The 23,633-nt window shown below is 37.6% G+C and overlaps 1 protein-coding gene across 1 annotated transcript; it reads left to right on the top strand.

Moving 5' to 3' along the window:
- Positions 1 to 1,564: 1,564 nt before the first annotated feature.
- MUC4 (mucin 4, cell surface associated) lies at positions 1,565 to 22,583 on the top strand. The gene is made up of 32 exons (XM_053460370.1): positions 1,565 to 2,685; positions 3,024 to 3,157; positions 3,257 to 3,421; positions 3,552 to 3,695; positions 3,803 to 3,930; positions 4,123 to 4,217; positions 4,608 to 4,787; positions 6,334 to 6,468; positions 6,874 to 6,993; positions 8,152 to 8,357; positions 8,613 to 8,691; positions 9,181 to 9,354; positions 10,210 to 10,311; positions 11,364 to 11,609; positions 11,908 to 12,045; positions 12,261 to 12,439; positions 12,702 to 12,861; positions 13,303 to 13,401; positions 13,730 to 13,846; positions 14,066 to 14,182; positions 14,366 to 14,482; positions 14,702 to 14,818; positions 15,851 to 15,967; positions 17,152 to 17,325; positions 17,887 to 17,960; positions 18,092 to 18,153; positions 18,847 to 19,022; positions 19,329 to 19,485; positions 19,925 to 20,107; positions 20,228 to 20,271; positions 21,514 to 21,623; positions 22,387 to 22,583. Exons 1-32 carry the CDS (start codon positions 1,680 to 1,682, stop codon positions 22,417 to 22,419), a joined length of 5,088 nt encoding a protein of 1,695 aa, XP_053316345.1. The 5' UTR covers positions 1,565 to 1,679; the 3' UTR covers positions 22,420 to 22,583.
- The last annotated feature ends 1,050 nt before the right edge of the window (positions 22,584 to 23,633 follow it).

Raw genomic sequence — 23,633 nt, 5'->3', positions numbered from 1 at the left:
CATTAACGTCAGCTACTGAAGGAAGCACAACACATGTTATACCTGTATCAAAATCTACCCAAGAAACAGCATCAAACACAGCACCCCCTTCTTCAAGTAAAGAAGAAACCACAACAAATATACTGACATCTACACAAAATGTGACAAATATGGCATCTGTAACATCAGCTCCAAAAGAGTTCACTGGAAATGCTGCAACTATATCACAAGCTACATACAAAACCACAACAATTGATGTGCCGGTATTAACATTTTCACAACAAACAGGGACAAATATGGCATCTGTGACATCCACTACAGAAGGAACCACAGCTGGCTTAGTAACATCAGTTGCACAAGGAACAGCAACAAACACTGCATCATCATCGATACCTACAAAAGAGACCGTAACAAATGAAGTACTGACAATGTCACCAACACAAGAGACTTCAACACATGCTGCATCTGTATCAACAGCTATAAATCAAACCACAACAAATGCGACATCCTCAAAAACAACTAGAGAGGAAATTACAACTGACTTTGCAGCAGTGTCAACATCTATACCGGAAACAAGAACAAACACTATGTCTGTAACATTAACTACAGACAACACCACAAATAAGACTACATCTTTCTCAACGTCTACAGAAGAAAGTCCAACTAATGTTATATCAGAAACATCAACAAAAGAAGAAAACACAACACATGTGGCATCAGCATCAACAGATACCCAAAAAACAGATGCACCATACGTAACTTCGGACAGACACAAATCCTCAACAAATGTTGCATCTGTATTGACAGCTACACAAAACATCACAACAAATCAGGTATCTGTAGTAACAGCTAGAGAGGAAACCACACCTACCTTTGCAGCTGTGTCAATATCTACACAGAAAGCAACCACATATGCTACATCTGTAACATCAGCTGCAGAAGACACCACAAATCATACTGAATCTGCCTCTACAAAAAAAGGTTTAACTAATGTGACATCAGTAACATCAACAACAGAACAAAATACAGCAAATGCTTTATCAGCATCAACATTAAGGCAAGAAACAGGAACAGATCTGACATTTGTACCTTCAGATAGAGAAGAACCAACAACAAATGTAGCATCGTTAACTTCAGCTACTGAAAAAAACACACCAAATGTTACATCATCTACACCAGCTGGAAATGTTCCACCTTCTGTACCATCTACAAGTACAAGCAGAGGAAGTATTGCTACCATTGCAACAGTAAAGACACCTCTAATAACTAATGCTACATCTGTATTTCCAACAACAGCAAATACTTTAACAACGCCATTTACACCAACAGCAACTACTTCAAATTCGCTATCATCCACAACTACAGGTACAGTAAGTACTGCTGTCTCTGAATCAGCTACACCACCAACCACAATGGCAAATACTACATCTACAATACCGTCAACAGAAACTATTTCAAAAATGGTATCGTCTTCATCTCCAAGCACAGTAGGTACTACTACATCACAACTTATAAATGCTACATCTATAACACCAAATACTTCTACATATGAATTATCAGCTGACCCACACACAATGATGGCAAACTCTAATTCTATTACACTGTCTACACCAAGAAAAAATACTTCAGAGTCTCCATCACCTACCACTACAATCACAGTAAGTACTGCAGCCTCTAAGTCATTAACTACATCACAAAGAATGATAACGAATACTATGACAGTAACATCATCTGCACCAAGAGCAGAAACAAATTCAAATCCAGCATCTACTTCAGCAGCAAGTACTTCAAATGTTTTATCTTCTATGACTACAACCACAATGAATACTGTAGCCTCTAAATATTCAGCTACACCACCAACCACAGCAAATGATTCAACTGTAACAGCAACTACAGCATTAAAAACATCAGCATCTAAACCAACTACACCAACTACAGCATCAGAAACTGTATTATCTACAAATACAATAGGTGTAACTGCTTCTGAATATTCAGTTTCACCTACACAAACACCAAATTTAACATCAACCAATGCAGCATTTACATCATCTACAACTACCACTCCATTATCAACTAAACTGCAAACAAATGTTATGTCTGTAACAAGCTCTATGTTGACAATGAATACTTCAACACTTGTGTCATCCACAACGTCAATAACATCAAGTACCACCACTGTATCACCACCCACATCGCCACTAACAAATGCTACATCCATAACAGCATCCACACCAGCAACATTAAGCACTTCAGCATCATCTGTAGCCATAAGCACAACAAGCACTGCCACTTCTGTGCCCCCAGCCTCCGCTGCAACAACGAATGCTACATCTGCAATACCATCTGTACCAACATCTGTAGCGTCTATAACAGCGAGGACAGCAAGAACTACTACTTCTGCATCATCATCTACAACACCAATAACAAATGCTACATCTGTAACAGCATCTACAACCACAACATTAGTTAATTCTACATCTGCATCACATACTAGCACAGCAAGTACTGCTACCCCTGTATCATCGAATAAGCCACAAATGACAAACACCACATCTTTTCTCACCTCAACGAGAAGTACAGCTAGTACTGCTTCATCAACGTTATCATCAACTACATTAACAACTGTGACTTCTTCATCTACATCTACAAGGCCAACAAGTAGTACCATTACCCCTACTACTGCAACAACTGTAACTTGGATACAAGGTATGTCAGAGTGTGTTATATTATTTCAAAGGGCAAGCTTAGCTAAAAATCAAAATTGATTTCACAAAACTATTGGATCATTCAATATGAACATGAGTTTAAATACCTATATGAATGATATGAATGGCATGTGCTCATGAATAGAATAGAATAAAGACTATAATAAATGTGTTCATAAAAAATAAAACAGCCAAAATATATATATATATATATATATATTTAGAGTGCATAATATGGACATTCTTCTATTTACATTATGTTTTCTGAAGTATGATAACTTATTTGTAAATTATCAACATGCCACTAATATTTCAAATAATTCTTTGTGTGTTGTCTAGCTGTAACCCTTTTTGATTACGGTGCTAGTTTTGGAGATACCAAGTTTGTACAGAGAACAACTGACTTTGCATCTCCAGTGTTCCAGCCAATTATAGGATTTCCATTTGGTAACAGACTCAGGAATTTTATATATGTGAGTATAGATTCCAGCGCTGCATATCCTCTGTTCTCTCCAATGCATGGTCCTTGGTGCAGGATAGAATTAATATTTTTTTTGTATCTTCTTTTATAGTACACAGACAATGGGCAGATTATCTTCCCTGTATCTAAAAACAATGTCTTCTCATACACCAACCCACCAGCCAGTGGATTTACTAATGATTTCGACGTGGCCATGATCGCTGTCTTTTGGGACGATACTGATTTTTCCAGAAACACAGGAACTACGTACTATCAGGTTTGTATATCTGTTACTTTGGAATGTTGAGAATATTTCTTATTTTTGTAAGATGGGGTTGTCTTTGTTATATCTTACTACCCTATTCAATTAAACTTGTAATCATTATTTTGTAATTTGATAACAAAAGGAATATTCAGGGAACAGTGCTACTGTGATTCAGAGAGTGGAATCAATGATCCAGAAGTACGCAAATAGCACATACACAGCTCAGTGGTCCTTGAAAATAACTTGGGAGAATGCGCCTTCCTATCCAGCTAAGGATAATAACAAGGTAAGCAAAGGACATTTATTTAACTGAGAGAAACCAAACTCTCCAGAGACTATATTCTTATTTATGAGTTAATAATAATTCAGTAACAATTTGAATTTTGTATTTAGACTAACACATACCAGGCTATTCTGACCACGGATGGTTATATTTCATATGTCCTGATGATGTATAAAGATGGCGGAATGAACTGGGATGTATCCAATCACATTTCTAACCTTGTCATTGGCTATAGCAGGTAAAGTTGTATAGCTTTTTTTGTTTTTTTTTTGTTTTTTTCTGCTTAAAGAGAGGAAATGACAATTATAACTTATTTATTAATATTAGATAGTGAATTGGCAAACAGAGTTGTTGGTCCTCACATCCAGTGCGTCATTTAAATGTATTGTGTTGTCTTGGAAATAGTATATATGCTTTTTAATTTATATAGTGGGAATGGTGATGGATTTTACAAAAATGATGAGCTAATGAAAAAAGCAGCTGCCGAGAAATATCGTCCATCAAATTACGTGGGCATCGATGCAGGTATTCAGAAAAATCTGAAAAGAAATGTTTTTTTGTCAAATATTATAGATGAAAGGGCAGTTACCTGGCACAGCAGGACAGTCCCAGAAAAACAGGACTGTTCTGCAAAAAACCATGGTATTGTAGTTAGTTGTACTTATTATAATTTGTCATATTTGTTTGCATGTAATATAGATTTAAAAAAAAATGCAGCTTTACACATGAAGTCAATTTAATATAAGTTGATTTAAAGTGTATATTTGTATTTGCTATAACCAACAGAAAGCTCTAAGATGTCAAATAACTGGTAGTTCTAATTTCACAATCACTTCTCATATCTCCTGTAGTTTTCTATAGAATACATTGTTTTTTTTTTCTTAGCCTCAGTTGCTTTTCCTTTTTTTTATGCAGCCTTACGAGGTGTTTGGATGTACACGTTGAACAGTGAAGCTCTGCAAAATAATCGTATGAGGTGCCTTAGCTGGTATATTTCTGAACCCGAACCAACAGGTTGGAACTCTGGCCTACTGTCCTGTCCCTGTTTATACCAGCAGGGTCTATCTGATTTCCGCTACAGAACAACCAAAGCAGGTATGAAGAGCATTCTGTCATAATTTCACACACACACACACACACACTACAAAGAAGGAAATATTAATTTCAAAAACAAGATCTGTGAGTCAAAAATAAAGTGATCATTAAGCTTCTATTAAAAGTGTACACATACTTTCTAACTCCTTTTTTCAAATAAACCTTGGTCAGAGGCAAATTATTTCACAAACAAAAAGAAAAACTATACGTTGCACTTCAGGCCATTTTACCTTGCATATTTACCTTGCATTTTTCATGTACTTTGGTGCATTTTACTGCATGCATTGTTACATAGTTAGTTAGGTTAACAATGACATACTGTATAATCTGTCAAGTTGATCCATTCCAAAAACCCATGTTCTTCAAGAAGAAGGCAAAAAACACACTTTTTGTGAGTTATGGTATCTTAAAGGGCAAAAAATCTTCTTGACTCCAAGGCAGTCGGACTCACCCTGGAACAACATTACCCTATCGACTTTTACTTGTGATAAACCTGAATGGATTTCATATATAGAAAAAGATCTATTGATTGAATTGGCCAAAATAACTTTAGATAGCAGTTTATTCCAAACAGTAAAGAAATCTTCTCTATGGCGAAAGCTCCTTTCTTCCAATCTTAAGGTATGCCCGCATGTTGTCTCGAAGGTACAATTATAATGATTCTAATGATTCTATGAACAACTCTCTTTTGTCAAAATTAAAACCCAAATCCTTTTCCATAGAGGATTTACCCAACACACAACCACTTTGACCAACACACAACCAAATTCAGATAATTTTATCTAAATTGAAAAACATCTGCCAATTAACTGCCCATTTACTCTAAATCCATTTGCAAAGAAATGACATCTTGCTCAAACTTTTATTACCTTACATTATTTTGTGTCATTTGCAAAAATTGAGACATTGCTTCCAGTACCATTTTCAACCATCCTTTCAACCAGCACCCTGTCCAAGCACAAATATTTCTTTCCATTTCCAATTGTTGGAGGATTTTTTAGAAGCTACTGTCTCATTTAACTCTTCCACCAGCTGCCTCTACTGAAATTCATGTTATTAGCTGCTGCTTCAGTGACTTCAATGGTTTAACGGGAGTGCTACTGTGCACATGCAAGAGGTTTACTTACTAACCCCTCTTGGTTTCAGTGGAGGCAGCATAAGGAGAAGGAAAATAAGTTACAAAGCTAGTTTTCTATCTTCATTACTTAAACAATGCATGCTCCAGATAAAGTTGCAACTTTGAGGACTAGATTGTTGTTATTACACCTGCATCTGAGGAACAAAATGTATTGTTTTAGACTCTATGAAAGTATATGCCAACACTAGTTTAGCATATCACCAGGGGGTTTCAAAACTGAAAGCCAGTACCGGTATTGTCCAATTTGTACTGTATATTATCAATGCTAACGGTATTATTAATTTTTACTGCACCAAATTGCAATAGCGCTCTGGAGCCTTCTGGTAGTCTATAAATAAAAAGCAGTGTAATTTAAATACAAATACCTCTGTGCTTCTTGTTGTTTACACTGTTGCACGTGATTTACAGGTCAGTCTAATAGCAAGAAGATGCTTCGTAGCACATTTCCCAATCAGCTTAATGCCGGAGTGCGGTGTGTGTATCTCAATGGGAATACGTATCTGGAAGGTTATCAGGAGAGGTCCTGGATATTTTCTGACTCTGGTAAGTCATTCTGCCTTATGAACCACCTCCAGCATTTCAGCAGTTATGCAATAACAACTATACTAAATCTAATAACCTAATTGGTATCTGCTTCCATAAAGTTGTGTATTCTAAGCATTATTTACTGCATACCATACAATATAGGTAATCTAGTTATGTGAAGTATTTCCTTTTACTCAAGGAGATATTCACTTGCATGATTTTGAAATGTAGGATTTACAATGTTCTTCTTTCTTGCTTCTTCTTTCTTCCTTCTTCCCTATAACAACTGCAATCAGGTTCTCTGTAACTTATCCCACATAAAAAAACTTACACACTGGTTTATTTTCAGTGATTTTAGTATGTACAGTGGTAGTTTTGCATTTTCTGGCCTTTAAATACTGAACGTATTCCATGTATTTTAAGATACGGAAACTGATTATTATGATGTGTGCTGCAATAAAGCGGAGGACCCCCGGTTCTGTTTAATGTACACACAAAAGAGACCCTCAATCAGCTGTAGAACCTACAGACCTTTGACCCCCGGTAAGTTGCTATTTACATGAAGTAGCTTAGCGTGTATTTGTAAAGGTATTGTAAGTACAAGATAGCGGTGATGCCAAACATTGTGCTAGCAACATACTATGTCTAACTAAAAAATATTAGCCTTTATATGTACACCTGTTGTGGATGCATTGCCACTTCTTATGCGGCAGTTATGTTGTCAGGTTTTTTTTTGGAAGACATTTTGCTGCAAAATAATGTATCTACTCGAGCTATAGCAATTTTGCCTTGGTTTTTGTGCCAGTTTCATAAATAATGTATATTGTAATCAATGACCATAACACTGATGACGTTGAGTTACAGTTCTGTCTTTGCTTTAGTGAACTAAAACACTCCGTCCAGGTCAAATATTGCAAAATGTGTAACACACAGTATAAGAAATCCATGGAGCACAAATGCAACAGAAATTAGAAATCCTTCAAAAATAAAGACTTGTGCTAAGTCCTAGGGGCACATGTTGCTAAGATGCCAACCCTCACCAATTTAAGTAATGTTTCCTAATAATGGGTAACTAACTCCCAAGCCCCTCTCTTGAGCCAACAAAGATAGGCAACATGGAGGTGGTAAGGAGGTATTGAGGTCAAAGAGGGGTGGGGAGATTATTTTGCCCCTGATAAAGATCCTGTAGACATCCATAGTGGTGGCGCTCACAGGAGTCCAATGATCTTTTATAACCATCTACAAGACTAGATCCATTAAAATTAATTTTTACTTATACATTTACTAATATATGAAAACTGCAGACATTCCCCAAATATCACTGTACTGCCTAGCTATTCCTCACTTCCAAAAGCGGGACAATTTGGGTAGAGTGGCTAAATCGGGACATTACCATGTAGCCATGGTAATGAAGATATCAACAAATGCAGGGAGATGTGTTTGTCTGAACGCAATTCCTGCATGGCATTTACCTGGGGTGTGTGGAAAGGGGCAAATATAAATGGAGGATTCTGCAGAATCCCCCATACATTTGCAAAACAGATAACATGGAAATGTTACAGGGGCCATGCAACCATCATTTCCATTAACGATTGGAGCGTCCCTTTAATAATCTCACTATGGTGCAGTGTATAACAATGTATCCATGAACAGCAGCATCCACAAGTCTGTATAATGACTTCTTTTTGTCTTCCTCAATAGGTTGGATGTTCGGTGACCCGCACATTACCACTCTGGATGGATTCAGTTATACCTTTAATGGGCTTGGAGAGTTTCTCCTCCTTAACGCATCAGACTCAGGCATCTCCCTCATTCTACAAGGACGGACGGTACAGACAGGGAATGCAAGTGCCACTAACTTTGATGCGTTTGTTGCGCAGTACATTTCCAGCAATGCAAGTGTTAAAGTGAGTATGTGTTCCTAAAAATGGCTGAAGTTTTCTATAATTTTGATTAAAGAAAAACTTTTTTTTTCCATTCTGTTGGTTCACACTTAGCTATAGTGACAGAAAAAAGGTAAAAAAATGGGAATAATTAAAATAGGAATAAAAAACACAGTATAATACATAATTAAAAAGCAGTGACAGATGACTATGTCTGTGCTTGCTAATTATGTGGGGACAGCAATTAACTATGAAGTTCCTCTTTTTGTAACTTTGCAGGTGGAGTGGTATCTCTCGGACAATGACACCATGACGATTTATGTGAATGGCCAGGTTACTTCCTTTACATATTCTAACGGTAGGTGATGTATTTGTACAAATCATGGTTTGTCCACCAATCCTACCCTACCCTGAGTCACATCACAGTTGTGAGTGGAGGTGAAGAGGTGGACGGAAACACCTATTTTTGTTTTTTGAGATCTCCTTTTTTTAAACAACAAATGAATATTATGCCATAATACATATTATTATTGGAATTGCATTTACAAACTTCCAGTGTACAATTATTTGTTGAGACCACTTGCAAGGAACCATTTAGTTCAGATACCCCTGGACACTAATGAAAGTAAAAACATTGTCTGCAGGAATAATATTTCACAATTGTTTTTTTATGTGTCTAGAGTTTTAAAATGTTTTTTAAAAATAATTTATACCGATAAGTTTCGCTGTCTGTGTTTGTTTTCCAGTTTTTGCAGTTTTTACAGTAGAAGTGTGCTTTTACGTATTTAGTGAATGTATTTAATGACTGGGCTTTAGTGCTAAAGTCCTGACTGTTTTTCATTTCTAGATATGGACACACACATTAATAATTCCAACTCAGCTGTCTTCCTACTTAAGAATAACGGAGTGACGGCAATTTTTGGAGGCCATTTCTCTGTGTCAGTGTCAGCAAGCTTGGGGATCTTGAATGCCATAACTGGCCTTCCAAACCAATTCATCAACAAAACCAAAGGCTTGATGGGTAGGTACTAGTCATAATGATGCTTGCATCATCTGAACATTGAAGCTCTGAACCAGTTTACTAAATTTCAGGGGCGTAACTAGAAACCTCAGGGCCCCGGTGCGAGAGGGCCCTCACCCACCCACCCCCAACCCATCTATCCCTTTCTCACGATCTCCCCTCTCCCTCCCTACCCCCCCTTCTCACGATCTCCCCTCTCCCTCCCTAACTCCCCTTCTCACGATCTACCCTCTCCCTCCCTAACCCCCCTTCTCACAATCTACCCTCTCCCTCCCTACCCCCTTCTCACAATCTACCTCTCCCTCCCTACCCCCCCTTTTCACGATCTCCCCTCTCCCTCCCTAACCGCCGTTCTCACTATCTACCCTCTCCCTTCCCACCCCCCTTCTCACAATCTATCCACTCCCTCCCCCCCTTCTCACGATCTCCCCTCTATCTCCCTACCCCCCCTTCTCACGATCTATCCACTCCCTCCCTACCTCCCTTTGTAGGTCACTTACCGTCAACTCCTGTGTTGGGAGCGTGAGGCGCTTGTCTCGGGTGCCGGCGCTTCACTGCTAAGCGCCAGCATATGACGTCATATGCCGGCGCTAAGCGTGAAGCGCCGGCACCCGAGACAAACACCTCACGCTCCCAACACTGCACTCTGGGAAGCGCTGAGGCAGGCGGCGGCGGCATCGGCGGGGAGCAGTGGAGTCCTGGATTTCAGTCAGGGGGTCCCAAGAGTTGCCGAGCGGTCGTTTTCAGCAACTGGCAGAACTCCAGGGCCCGGTTGCAGTCGCGACCCCTGCGACCCCGGTAGTTCCGCCACTGCTAAATTTACAATTTCATCTCTTTTTCTTCTCTTTTTTTTAGGTACTTGGAACTATGACACAAATGATGATTTTCTTAAACCAGATGGCACAATCATTCCCACACTAAGCACAGAAGAAGATATATTTAAATATGGGATGACATGTAAGATTTGGATCTCTTTTTAGGTTAAAAATTTATTTTTCATGGTTTCCATGGAGTACATGTGTAGGGTCGCAACTGGCCCCTCTGTTTGATTTTATATAGCTATATCCTGAAGTGTTTGAGAGCTGTCCTTTACAATTGTAATATGCTCTCTTGTGGTGGCCCAGTACGGTTGCTATAATTATTCTGAAGCCTCTGTATCTAGATTAGGAAAACTGACCCAGTTTCATAAAAGGTTTCAAGTATTATTGATATTTTGTGTTCTTGGCCACAAATGTGATATCTGTACTCAGGGCCGGCCGAAGACTTAACGCCGCCTGGGGCGAAGTTTAAAATGCCGCCGACGCCATTATTTACACCCCCCCTCCCCCGGTACTTACCTTTAAAGAGTCCTGCGGCGAGTCTCCCTGCTCTGCCACGGTGCCGGCTTGTAATGCTGAGCTTTGGAAATTGACACCACTTCCGGCGCCCAGCATTACAAGCCGGCACCGAGACCGAACAGGGAGACTCGCCGCAGAGGAGAGAGAGGGGCGCCGAGCGGGTAAGCGAAAACCACTCGGCGCCCCTCTCTCTCTCCTCCGCTTCAAAACGAGCAACAAAAAAAAACGCTTGGGGCGGCAAAGTGCCGCCCCTTCTAAAGTGCTGCCTGGGGCAATTGCCCCAGTCGGCTCCATTGTAGGGCCGGCCCTGTCTGTACTCACTTATCAGGTCTCAATTCTACAACACGGTACTTGTTTTTCCTTTTTGCTGCTTTGCTCATTACTTAAACAAATAGCACATACACTAAAACATGGGTAGTCTTCCATTCCAAGTTTAGGTATTAGAGAAATAACTTAGTGTTGCATATTTTTCTTCTTACTCTGCATATTTTGGACCTGTTGGTGTTTGCATGCTGGGGTCTTTTTTACGTTTGTAAAAACATTTTTGTCGTAAAAATTCTCTTTTGTGTTTGAGTATTTTGGTTTCATCTTTAATGTACATCTATTTAGCTGCAGATACAATCAAAGGTATATGGAAAAAACTTTTTTTGACCATTGCCTTCTTTTAAATAGGGCAAGTCGGTTTTGAAAAGAGTCTGTTTTCCAAGAAGATGACAACAGCTAGAAGCAGTAGCACTTTTACACCTGTGTTCCTCAGCGATCTGAAATCTCAGGATTCTGCAAAGTATAATGATATTTTAGTCTTGTGCAAAAACAGTATCGAATGTGTCTATGATGCTCTAGTTACCAACAACAGTAACATAGGGCTGTCAACAAAAGTTCTGTCTCAGACTTTCCAGCAAATCAACATCACTTTAAGTAAGTGCACAGAGTACTTTACACAGAAATTGGCTCATATCTGTTTGTCTATAATAGATTATTCCTCTCTTGCTAACTGATGGACTTAGCTATGGATCCTACTTTTTATGCTATAGCAGCCTTTTACCCGGCCTTTCATTGACTATCAAGTTTCTCTCTTCGTTTATGCTGTACTCTATGTGAAGTTGCAAAAATTTGTCCTATTACTGTTAGCTACAGCCAGCAGTCCTGTGAAATAATACTTAATTGTCAATAGTCCAATTTATTTAGTGAGATTTAACACAAACCCTTTTTTTAGATTCCATCCCTCCATTTATTAATGGCAGTAAGACCATTCAGTCTTACATAGGAGAGAAAGTCCAATCACAATTCAGTACCAATCAAACTGGAGTAACCTTCAGATCTGATGTGTCTTACAAGGACGTTGATGTCACTGGTAAGTATTTCATATTATCACTTCAACCTTTTATGATTTTTAGATATTACCCTTTCTCCCATGGCTTGATACCTTTTACATTACATCTTTGTATGCCATTTTCACAATGGGAACAGAGCTGTCTCACAGATGTCTGAGAACCACAATAAATTGTTTTGCTTTTGGTATGTAACAAAAAAGTTTAATTTGTATTCCATTTTTTTCTTTCTGGGTAGCTGATGGCCTTTTACGCTGGATTCCATTAACTACAGAAGGCTTCACCCTTCGGCTTATTGCCACAGATTCCCAGAACCTCTCCTCGTCTTTGGAACTTCAGTTTATCATATGTGATTGTCGACTGCGTAGTGAATGCGACTATACCAAGTTGACCAGAATCAATGAAACTTCAGCTTATGTGAGTTTATGGAAGCTAATTTACAACTAACAGTTACGATGTTCTCAACTCTAATTGTTTCTCAGGCACTTTTAACACTAGTTTCTCCATATATTAATTCAAATCATGTTTCCAAAATATTGTGAAAGAAGCCTTTATTCATGAAAGTGAAAGGGGTTAAGAAAAATAGTTTTCATATTCATGCCAAGTAGCTCACTGTTCACCTTTCAACTTTTCAAATGTTAGTAGTTTGATGGGTATTTTTCTTACTTTTGTTAAACAGGTAGCAAGCTGTAATTGTTCTGAAAGTTACTCGGGACCTTTCTGCAAGACTGCTCCAGATCCCTGTCTCCAAGGATGCTTCCCTGGAGTAGCTTGTGACAACAAAACTGGATGTGGTGCCTGTCCTGTTGGGCTCACTGGAAATGGGGTTCACTGCACAGGTAACCCATATGAAAATCAGTAAACTTTATTAGTAATCAAGAACTAATTGGAGATCAGATGGCTTTATAATCTTAGGTCTCTTTTTTTCCCCTCAGGACACATGCAGCTAGCTGCCAGGGCTAGAAGATTTTTAATAGCATTATAATAGAGACTGCATTTAAACATCTTATTACCTAGGTACTTTGGTCATAACTACAGGTGTAGATGCAAATTAGAGTATCTACAAAGTTGAATTAGAAATTGTTGTAGGAGTTCAACGTATTAGTATGTGTATGCATTGGTAATAAAAGTTCTACGTTAGTACTAACTTAGTAGATCACGTGAGGTTCAAAGTCTTTCATAATCCTATGGGCAGGTTCGAGCAGTATGCTGCATCAGAGCTAGTGTCTACTAATCTAATGACTGTTTGTGAATAAAGTGATGGTTTACTGTTTCAACAGATATAGATGAATGTACTCAAAATAGCACATGCCCCCCACTTGCTGTTTGCACAAACTCCCTACAGAGCTACACCTGCACCTGCAGAAAAGGCTATAGTGGTGAGTAACACATTGTAGTTATGTTGGAAGATGGCACTCCAATGCCACCATTATGCCACTAGTGAAATAATATTTTTTTTATTTTATTCCTACAAAAGAATGAGAAAACAAAGTATATGTCTACTATTTTAATGGTGTGTTTAGATTGGTTATACCATAGACAACCTATACAACTAGATAATTGAGGATATCTAAAGTAACTTTCTATATAACGTGTTCCTCCAGATTAGATATTTGTATAACTGTAAACACTGGTTAGCACTAATCCTTATTCATTAAACCATTCTGTCTTTGCGTGACAAATTTGTACTTTGTTTTGTTTAATTAGGTAATGGCGCCAATTGTACTGACATCAATGAGTGTTTGGCAAATCCGTGTTCGCACAATGCAGTCTGCACTAACACTGAAGGAAACTACACATGTAACTGCCAAAGAGGGTTCCAAGGTAACTAAATATAGTCCAGTTAAAAAAACAGTGACTATTATTGATGTTGTCAATATAACATACTACTTTGTTGTCCAATGTAATTGGATTTTTGAACAGATGTAATCTGATTTTTTTTACTTGCTGTATGTCTGTACATATGCTTATGTTCTGTATCCTGTTTTTTTTCCAAATTTTATTTCATTTTTAATTTTTTTTTATATATTTTTGTTTCATTAGATAATGGAACTTATTGTGTTGATATCAATGAGTGTCTAACGAGTCCCTGCTCACCTAATGCCTTCTGTAATAACACTGAGGGGAACTACACCTGTACCTGTAACAAAGGATACACAGGTAAACCACTGAAAGAAAGGATTTATTGTAATGCGGATATCTAAAGTAACTTTCTATATAATGTGTTCCTATAACTCCAGATTAGATATTTGTATAACTTTAAACATTATTTACCACTAACCTATATTCAGTAAATCATTCTGGATTTGTGTGACAAATGTGTACTTTGTTTTGTGTAATTAGGTAATGGCGCCAATTGTACTGACATCAATGAGTGTTTGGCAAATCCGTGTTCGCATAATGCAGTCTGCACTAACACTGAAGGAAACTACACATGTAACTGCCAAACAGGGTTCCAAGGTAACTAAATATATTCCAGTTAAAAAACAGTGACTATTATTGATGTTGTCAATATAACATACCTCTTTGTAGTCCAATGTAATTGAATTTTTGAACAAATGTAATTGGATTTTTTTTACTTGCTGTATTTCTTTACAAATGTTTATGTTCTGTATCCTGTTTTTTTCAAATTTTATTCTATTTTTAATTAATTTTATATATATATTTTTGTTTCATTAGATAATGGAACTTATTGTGTTGATATCAATGAGTGTCTAAAGAGTCCCTGCTCACCTAATGCCTTCTGTAATAACACTGAGGGGAACTACACGTGTACCTGTAACAAAGGATACACAGGTAAACCACTGAAAGAAAGGATTTATTGTGACTTTTAAAGAAAGTATGTTATACATTTATTACTTAAGCTGCACCAACCACAATTACCGTCTCCAGCAAGAAGTTCTGAGCTGACCCTGCATAATGCATAGTTAAATTCAGGGCCGGCCGAAGACTTAACGCCGCCTGGGGCGAAGTTTAAAACGCCGCCCCCCCCGCCGACGCCGGGGGGGGGCAGCGAAGTTTAATTGTTTAGAAAGAGCCCTTCCGACCTGGACTGCAGAGCTTCTGGTTGGAAGGGCCCTTTCTAAGCTTTGTTTGAACCGGCACTGGGAGACAGGAGCATATCAGCAATGACAGGCTGGGGCAAAGATGGCACAGACAGGCTGTTTAGGGGTTAGGATGGCACTGACAAGCTGCTTGGGAACAAAGGTGGCACTGCAGGACATGTAGCTTGGTGAAGTTGGTCCCAGTAGGACATGTGGTTTCTAGTTACGCCCCTAGCAGCTGTGTTTAATTTAAAATCAACACTTGTCTAAGCAAGTCTAAGGACCCTTTTATACATTAAAAAGAGGAACTGATTTATTGGAAGTTTTTTTTTTTCAGCAACTCATTACAATATATCCATATAAAGTAAAAAAGGGCTTTCGCTAATTTGGAAGATTCAGTTGTCATGGGTCAGGTGGGACTTAATGGTGTCCCTTAGTGGTGCTATTGCAGGGCTGTGTAACATTGCATTGTGTGCAAGCTGCTGAGTAAGTGTATGTGTGTATTGGAGTATGTGTGTGTGTGTTATCCTGAGCATATGTGGGTATTTGTGTTTGTTAGTTATGGTGGGTAGGCCAGGGGGTCACTTAGCTCTACATGGCTCCTGAGCCAGAAGGTACAAGCCCTCCCCTGGCCCAAAGCGTTTAAAAAAAAAAGCCTTTCAATACTGACATCGTAAAAGAGTTGTAAATAACTATAAAATAGCTCTATGTGATACTCTTGTTATATTTAAATAGGTTGCTAAGTTTATTTTGCTGTCTGAAATGTTACTTGTCTTTTAAATAGGCAATGGAACCTCTTGTGTTGATATCAATGAATGTCTACAAAGTCCCTGCTCATCCGATGCCATCTGCACTAATAGTGTTGGAAGCTTCACATGTACCTGTAAAGATGGATTCACAGGTATTGCCATAAATACCTTCACACTCATAAAACAATATGTCATGGAGGCAGATCTTGCGACTAAAAAGCTAATTGCGGAGTACCTTTTTAAGCAAGATTTATTTATCCCAGTCTACTAGGATGCTAATCAGTGTTGATTTAAATGATATCTGTTATGAATTGAGCTAGGACTCAAGTCTATTTAATCCTCAACCAGCTATTTATTTATTAATATTAAAAATAGACCATGTTCCTGCTGTATTAATCAAATCACAGTTGGTCACTAGACTATGAATTATTCAAACCATCTTACCTTTACTTGGAAATTTTGATACAAGAAGAAGGGTCAGATTAGTTTATAACAGATTTTTTCCTTTAGAATACTGGGAAATGCAGAGGAGCTGGAACACTACCTGTTATTTGTAATTACACGCAATCCTCATAATTTGTGGTGGTTAGGTTCCTTGAAGACCCCACGTGAACGCTGAACCATTGATCCTATGGGAACCTGGTCACCATACACATACAGCTTACTTACTATACAATGCATTTTATAAATGTATTTTATACACTGTTGTGTTTGTCATAGTATAGTATGTACAATCTTTTGGTATACCAAAACTCACCCATTCACTTACACTGTCACTACTCATTCACACGCAAGCACACACAAATCCATTATTACAGAATCCCTGGAAAACATTGAAAGCATTTATCGCTGAGGATCATCATAGTCTTCTTGCTTGTAGATACACTTGCCAACACACATGCACTATGCTTGGACCCCTTTCTCCCATGTGCAACGCTGACCCCATCTTCTATTCTGCACAATAGGTATCTCACTACACATGCCTGTGAATACCCGTGGGATGCACATGAATTTCAAAATATTGGTTACACTGTACCTCCTGTGAGAATATAGAACGTGCGAATAGCAAGGATATGATATATATATATATATATATATATATATATATATATAGTTTACAGTACTCACAGGAAGTAGGCTCAATCATTTATAACCAGGAGCTACTTCAATGAAGTGATGTCGATTCAAAACTGGTTGAAATTCCCATGGTGGTATCATTTTAAAGGTAGCATTGAGGTGAACACAACGAGAGCACCAAGAGAAAGGGGTGACTGTGATATTAATGTTGTTTAAGCTTCAGAGTTCATGAATTCATTGCACCTTTCCATGCTTGCAGGGGATGGATTTCTGTGTAGTTGTGGGCCATGTGGAGAAAATTACTGCTACAATGGTGGAACCTGCTTCAAAAATGGATCATCGTGCACGCCACAATGCTTATGCCATCCTGCATTCCTCCCGGGAAGACGCTGCTTATTTGCTGGTAACAGTTTCCCAGCAAACCTGACACCAGGCGAGTCTCCATTGTTGTATCGCATTGTATCATTTTCTCATACAAACGTTATGGAACCCTTATGTTTCTTGGACACTTTTCTTTTTTATGGATATTTTGTTTAACAAAGAAATGTAATCTGGAGGCAATGAGTGTATTCTGATCCCAATTTCTTTCAGAAGACAAAACTTTACTACATATTTAGAAAGTGTTCATCTCGACTTTTCCAATATAAGTAAATCAAAAATTCAAACAATATTTGATGTCAGTGTAAGCATCTTTAGTGATCAATTGGGGCCTTGTTCAACGTGATGCAGATCCACCAAAATATCAACCAAATATCTAATATACAGCAAAATATCTTAAATTACCAGTCTGATGATCGCTGTCTGTTTCTTACACCTTACTTCAAAGCAAACAAAAACATACCAATGGCACATAGTAATATATTTATATTAAACACTTAAAAAATGTATACTGTAGGATTTTAGATTGAGTTCATCAATTTCTAGCTACTGTTATGCAACTAAATCAACAGGTTTTTTTCTTGTGACTAAATACATTGTAACATTTTGTCTGTAGGTACAAGAAAGAGATCCTTACGTCTAACACTTAAATCAGGATTGAATTTTAATTTCAGTGATGCATATAATAAGGTTTGTATGTTTCTGGTTTATTAAAGTACCTTTGCGTGTATGTGTGCAGAGAACACTTTCTTTTCTTTTTGACTATGCTGTCAATAATTAACACCTGAGTTACCAAACATGCATATAATTTATCTTTACAGGTTAAATATTTTATGAGCTTCACAACACTATTCAGTAACATAAGCAACTTCAATAATCCAATGTAAGTACCATGTTTTACGACTAATAAATATAATGTCTATTTCATCATCCTTCTTCATTTTGCAATCAAGGGAATTGACACTGTACTTTCCCTGGCCAACAGCGAAGAACCAGGTGGTGGTGTTGGTGGACAACCAGCCCCTTCAGAGCATTTACTTGAACTTTAAAATTGAAAGTTGACAATCATTACATAGTTGCTGTAGAGGACAGAAAACATACATTTTACTGAAAGAATTGCTAGGAGACATTTAAATCGCAGCAAAGAATCTTGGATTTATAATCTTGTTTCCTTTTTTAATGGAATCACCATATGGCGCCATATGCAAATGACTAGTTCTGCTTGGTAGTATTTAATTGGCATATGGGGTCTCACGGACAATTCAGAAATCAGCAAATTAATTTTTCCTCAATCTACACAGGACCTTAACGTGAATGAGTTTGTATTTTCTTGTGCAGAATGAAATAACTGGGGAAACATGTATTCTGTATCCACTGTTATTATTTTGTGTCATGTTTGTATAAATTATTGTTAGAATATGGGTTGATTATGTCTATTTATAATCTCTACACTAGTTCTATATTAACACAATGCCATATTCAATATATAAAAAAAGAATAAAGAATTCTTAGGAGGAGTGGGGGACAAGATTCAGCAACTTTAATCCAGACATATTTTCTCTTTCTTTTTTTCTAGAAATGAGTTTAATATTTTCGCTACAAACCTTACTGCTGATTTTACATATGTGGCAAATGTAACAGAGATTGATTTCCTGAATAACCAGTTACTGCGAAGAGCCCAGTCTCTGATTGCTCAGAAACAACGCTCAATTTCAGACTTGAATGTGACAAATGTTGAAGATGATTTTAAATGTAAGTGTCTTTATTATTAGGTGTATAGTACTTATGTGGTGCGGAATATGCAGCACACAGACACATTTTCCCCTAGTAAAAGAAATCCACATATTTAAATGCTAAGGACACCTTTATTCCCTTATCTTTGCGGTGTGATTGGAAATATGTAAAAAGTACCGTTGATATAATAGTGCCCTGGTAGTTTCTCCATTATTGGCTGTAACCTATTACCACTGACATCACAATAAAATGCTTATAATAGACTCCTCCTTTTACATGTGAGATGGATTATAAATACTGATCTTAATTACATTTTTTTTACAGTAAGTAAGGCGGATCTGAGCAAGTATTTTAATTGTTATTTATTTGACTACACTGGATACACATTGGATCTAGACAGTTTTCAATGTGTATTACAATGCGGCGATTACTGTAAGAATGATGCCAAATGCGAACAGTACCAGAACGAAACTATCTGCCGGTGAGTGGGTGGCACATACATTTCCTTTCATTTTGTGGAGAATAATTATGTAAAAAAAAAATCATAAATTCTTGCATTTGTTTCTGAACGTAAGCGAAGATTGATATACCAGACTAAAAAGTGTTGTACCCATGGCAAAACCAGGGAAATTTAGAGCCAAAATTAATCATCATGGTAACCAAAGGAATGATTTTGCTACAGTAATGGGTGATGTATTTTAGCATACTTCCAATTGGACGTTCTCATATCTATCTAGCAGGTTACTATCATCATAAATAAATTCTGCCTTATCCACATGATCACTTTAAATGCTTCTACGGCAGTCTATCTAGACTGATCATTGCCTGAGTAGATGTGTGGTCTCCAAGTAGAAATGTGAGCACGTTGTACCTATGCCACTCCGTTTAGCCTCACTCCAGCTGTTTTTGTTCTTACTTAGGTGTCAGCCCTTTAGTATATACACAACATCTGGGCCGAAGTGTGAAACACTCACCATGAACCTGAATGCTTTCTTTGGGATATTGTTTGGTGCTCTGGCTTTCCTCTTCCTTCTTCTGTTGGGCATTGGGATTGGCACCTACTGTTATTGCAAGAGGAAAGAGGATTCTGTGGATACTGAGAGGTGAGTTATGTGTAGAACTACTCATTTGGAATATTCTATAATTATTAAAATGCAAGTGAGGTGCAGGTGAAGCAATTATTCTGTTAATGCTCTTAATATATAATATTCCATTTGTTTCAGTGTTCCTAACACGGAGTTTAAGTGCAAGAAATTCCCAATATCCAGTAAGTAGTACATTACATTTATTTATATAACATTGTCAGATTCTGTAGCGCTGTTACAATAGGAGGTAGTCAAAATAAATGTTAAATATCACACATTAACACATAGTGGTACAGAAGGAGAAGAGGGCCCTGCTCTTGTGAGCTTACTATTTGGTCAGGATGATATGTATAGGTTGTTCAGGTGGCTTGATTAGGATGCTGGCTGGCAGTGGTAGGAGAAAAGGGTGTATACTTCTCAGAAAACATGTTTTTTAGAGAGCTTTTGAAATTTGAGCAAGATGGAAAGAACTGGGTAGGGAAGTGCAGAGAAGCATGTGTGAAATATTGAATAAGAAAGTGGGTAACGATGGTAGGAGAAAGTCTCAAGTCATGGGAGGAAGGCAGTTAGGTGTGTATTTGGTAAGAAAGTAGAGCTGTATGGGGATGTAAAGTTGTTAAGGGCTCTGTAGGTCAGAAGTTTGAATTTGATTCTGGAGGGTATGGGGAGCCAGTGGGGAGATTGGCACAGTGTGCAGCAGATGAAGTACGGTGACAAAGGAAGATTAGTCTAGTCGCAGTATTCAGAATGGATTGGAGTGGTGACCAGTGGGAGACCAGTTAGTAGGGAGTTTCAATAATCCAGACAGGATATCACAGTGGAGTGGATTAATATTGTGGTTGTTTCTTGTGTGAGGAATGGACGGATTATGGAAATGTGTTTAAGGTGAAGGAAGCAAGATTTTTTTGAGTGACTGAATGTGCGGGATGAAGGAGAGTCATGTGTGACACCAAGGCAACGAAGTTGGTCTGTTGAGTAGATAGTAAAGTTGTCAACAGTGATAGATATGCCAGGAATTGTGCACAGATGAGATAGCATAATAACCATAAACTCCATCATGGAAATATTGATATTCAGGTAATGGGGACGCCATCTAGGATGGAATTCTAGAAAGACAGTTTATGAGGCAAGTTAGAGGTTGAAAGGTCAGGAGATTTGGGTGTCATCCACGTATAGGTGATACTGGAAGCCAAATGAAGATACCAAGTGTCCAAGGGAAGGGGTGTAGATGGAGAAGAGTAGAGATGGAAACCAGATTATAGTAAAAAAAGAAAGTGAGTTAGTTATAAGTTAATCATTCCAGCAGTTTCGCTGCCAGGGGGAGAAGGAAAACTGGATGGTAGTTTAATGGGGGGATTGAATAATTTTACATTAAAAAAGAATAAGTGCTATATTTATGTTACACTTTACTTTACATTTTCCAGCCTTTACCAAACTCAAAGAAACTTCAATACCAACATTAAATGAAGATGATAAAGCACCACAATTAGTCAGCTGGGCTCCCCGTCTGATGTCAGTCGATAGTTTCGCAGAGGTACGATTTATTTACCAGTGCACTGATTATCTATTATGTATGAAGGATGTGTTTATACCATTTTGTTAATAAGTAAAAAATAATACCAAATCCTTAACTATCAGTTATAGGTGTTATAGGATATAATTTACCTTAAATAAAAATATGGAAATGCTGCATGGTACTATATACTGTATTAATATACTGTACCAATACCCAGAAAACAAAGTTTATAATGCAGTTGTATCTAGCAGTACATTAATATGCTGCAATATACTGTGTGTGAGTACTAGCCCTCCATATGTAAGGAGACTATGATCCCTTGTTACATTATATCAAATTCTGTAAACTATTACTATAGGGGTCCAATGAAACTTAACAAAAACATAAAAACAAACAACATACGCATTGACAATACGATTAACACATGTTAAGACATACTGGTAAAGAAGAAGAGGGCCATTCTCTTGCAAACTTACAATCTATGATTCATAATAGCACATGTACTGACACCTCATTCCCACTATGAATTCAACGCTCACTCTTTTCTGTGATCTCCCCTCTCTCTCTATATATATATATTGAGATCCTTTAGTCTTTTCGGATCATCTTTATATGGCAAACCATTTCAAATTTTAGTAGCCCTCCTATCTGCCATACACTAATCCCTCCATGTATTGCAGCAAGCATGTTCTTTCCACTATGCACTTTTGCATTCTAAATGTCGATGTAATATTGAGTGTTGACTGTAATGATATTAATCTATTGTCTGTTTCTTTTTTAGGTGAAGATAAAAAGGCCAGATTTTAAAAACTGAAAGAAACAAAGACCAAAATTATTCAATGAAGTTTGAGCTGTTATTCTTAAACTGAGAATTTAAATGCCCAACAGGATTTCCAAATGGTTGTGAATGTTGGAAGTTGTTGACTTATATCTTTGTAAATCATTTAAATATGCGCATGGCCTTAAATATGTAAAAGACTGCGCCCTTACAATAATACTTTATTTATTAGTGAGGCTATTGCCAAAGTGGTCATATTACTTGTGTACCATATAAAAATGAAATTAAAGTTGAGAGACAATGTGAATTGCCATAAGTGATCATAAACAGCTTGACCCATACTTGGGTTGAAATCAAAGTTCTATTTTTGTGATAAGTATGACAGAGCTGGGAAGGATGACGCAGACCAGACACAACTAGCTGGTTCATCCAAGGTTCTCTAACTTGAATTTTTAAAGGATTATTCATTTATAAAATGTTAAAAATCTGGAAGAAGAAAAAAATACAATCTACTGGTGAAATATATTTTCATATTTATATTAATGGCAATTTTAGTAAAAGAATATATTTTATCAAAATAAGTCTTTATTTCATTTACTTTGCTGCTGATGTAATTGAGTAATAAGTGGAGCTCAAACTTCCAGGGACAGGTTGGCCTGAGGGGAGTGGGGCACAGTTGCCCCCATGATGTTCATAATTCTCTAAGCAGGGCTTGGCCCAAGGCTAGTTTGCTTACATTGTGGTCATTTGGGTCATGTGGCATAACCTTATGTGCACTACAGTAATAAGAAAGACAGGCTGCTGTCAAAGTGTGTGTGTTAGGGTGAGTGTATAGAGTGAGTATGTTAGAATGGGTGAGTGTGTGCTACAATGAGTGTGTGTCAGTGTGTGTATCCTGTGTGGTATATGCCCTACTTTGTCAGTGTTACGGACAGTGGATGCAGTCTAAAACATATCCTCAGAGGTCTCAAATGTTTGTACTATTCACTAGAAATGCATTTATGTTTGATTGTTAGAGTGCTGGGTGAAGTTCTTATTTCAGATGTAATAATTTGCTATGAGAGAGACTTAATACTGCACTAGTCATGATCTTTCCTTTTCTCTAGCATTCTGTTCTCTGGATTGTTGGGTTTTAGAGGCAGATTGAAATGTCTTTCAATGAGCTTAATGGGTTTATCCAGTTAAGCAGCGTCTTCAATTCAGTAGGTGCTAGGAGAAATGTTTAAAGTTTAAGTAAAAAAAAAACCTAA

Source organism: Spea bombifrons, chromosome 3 (genome assembly GCF_027358695.1).
Source record: "Spea bombifrons isolate aSpeBom1 chromosome 3, aSpeBom1.2.pri, whole genome shotgun sequence".
NCBI classification, from domain to species: Eukaryota; Metazoa; Chordata; class Amphibia; order Anura; family Pelobatidae; genus Spea; species Spea bombifrons.
Note: the sequence above shows the minus strand (reverse complement) of the source record. Positions and strands in the feature narration are given on the sequence as shown.

Bases quoted from the DNA above. Each gene is read 5' to 3' on its own strand.
- MUC4 (XM_053460370.1), top strand. From the start codon at position 1,680: ATGATAACGAATACTATGACAGTAACATCATCTGCACCAAGAGCAGAA. The intron at 3,696-3,802 runs GTAAGCAAAGGA...TTTTGTATTTAG, and splicing joins CAGCTAAGGATAATAACAAG to ACTAACACATACCAGGCTAT. The intron at 20,108-20,227 runs GTGAGTTATGTG...CATTTGTTTCAG, and splicing joins GATTCTGTGGATACTGAGAG to TGTTCCTAACACGGAGTTTA.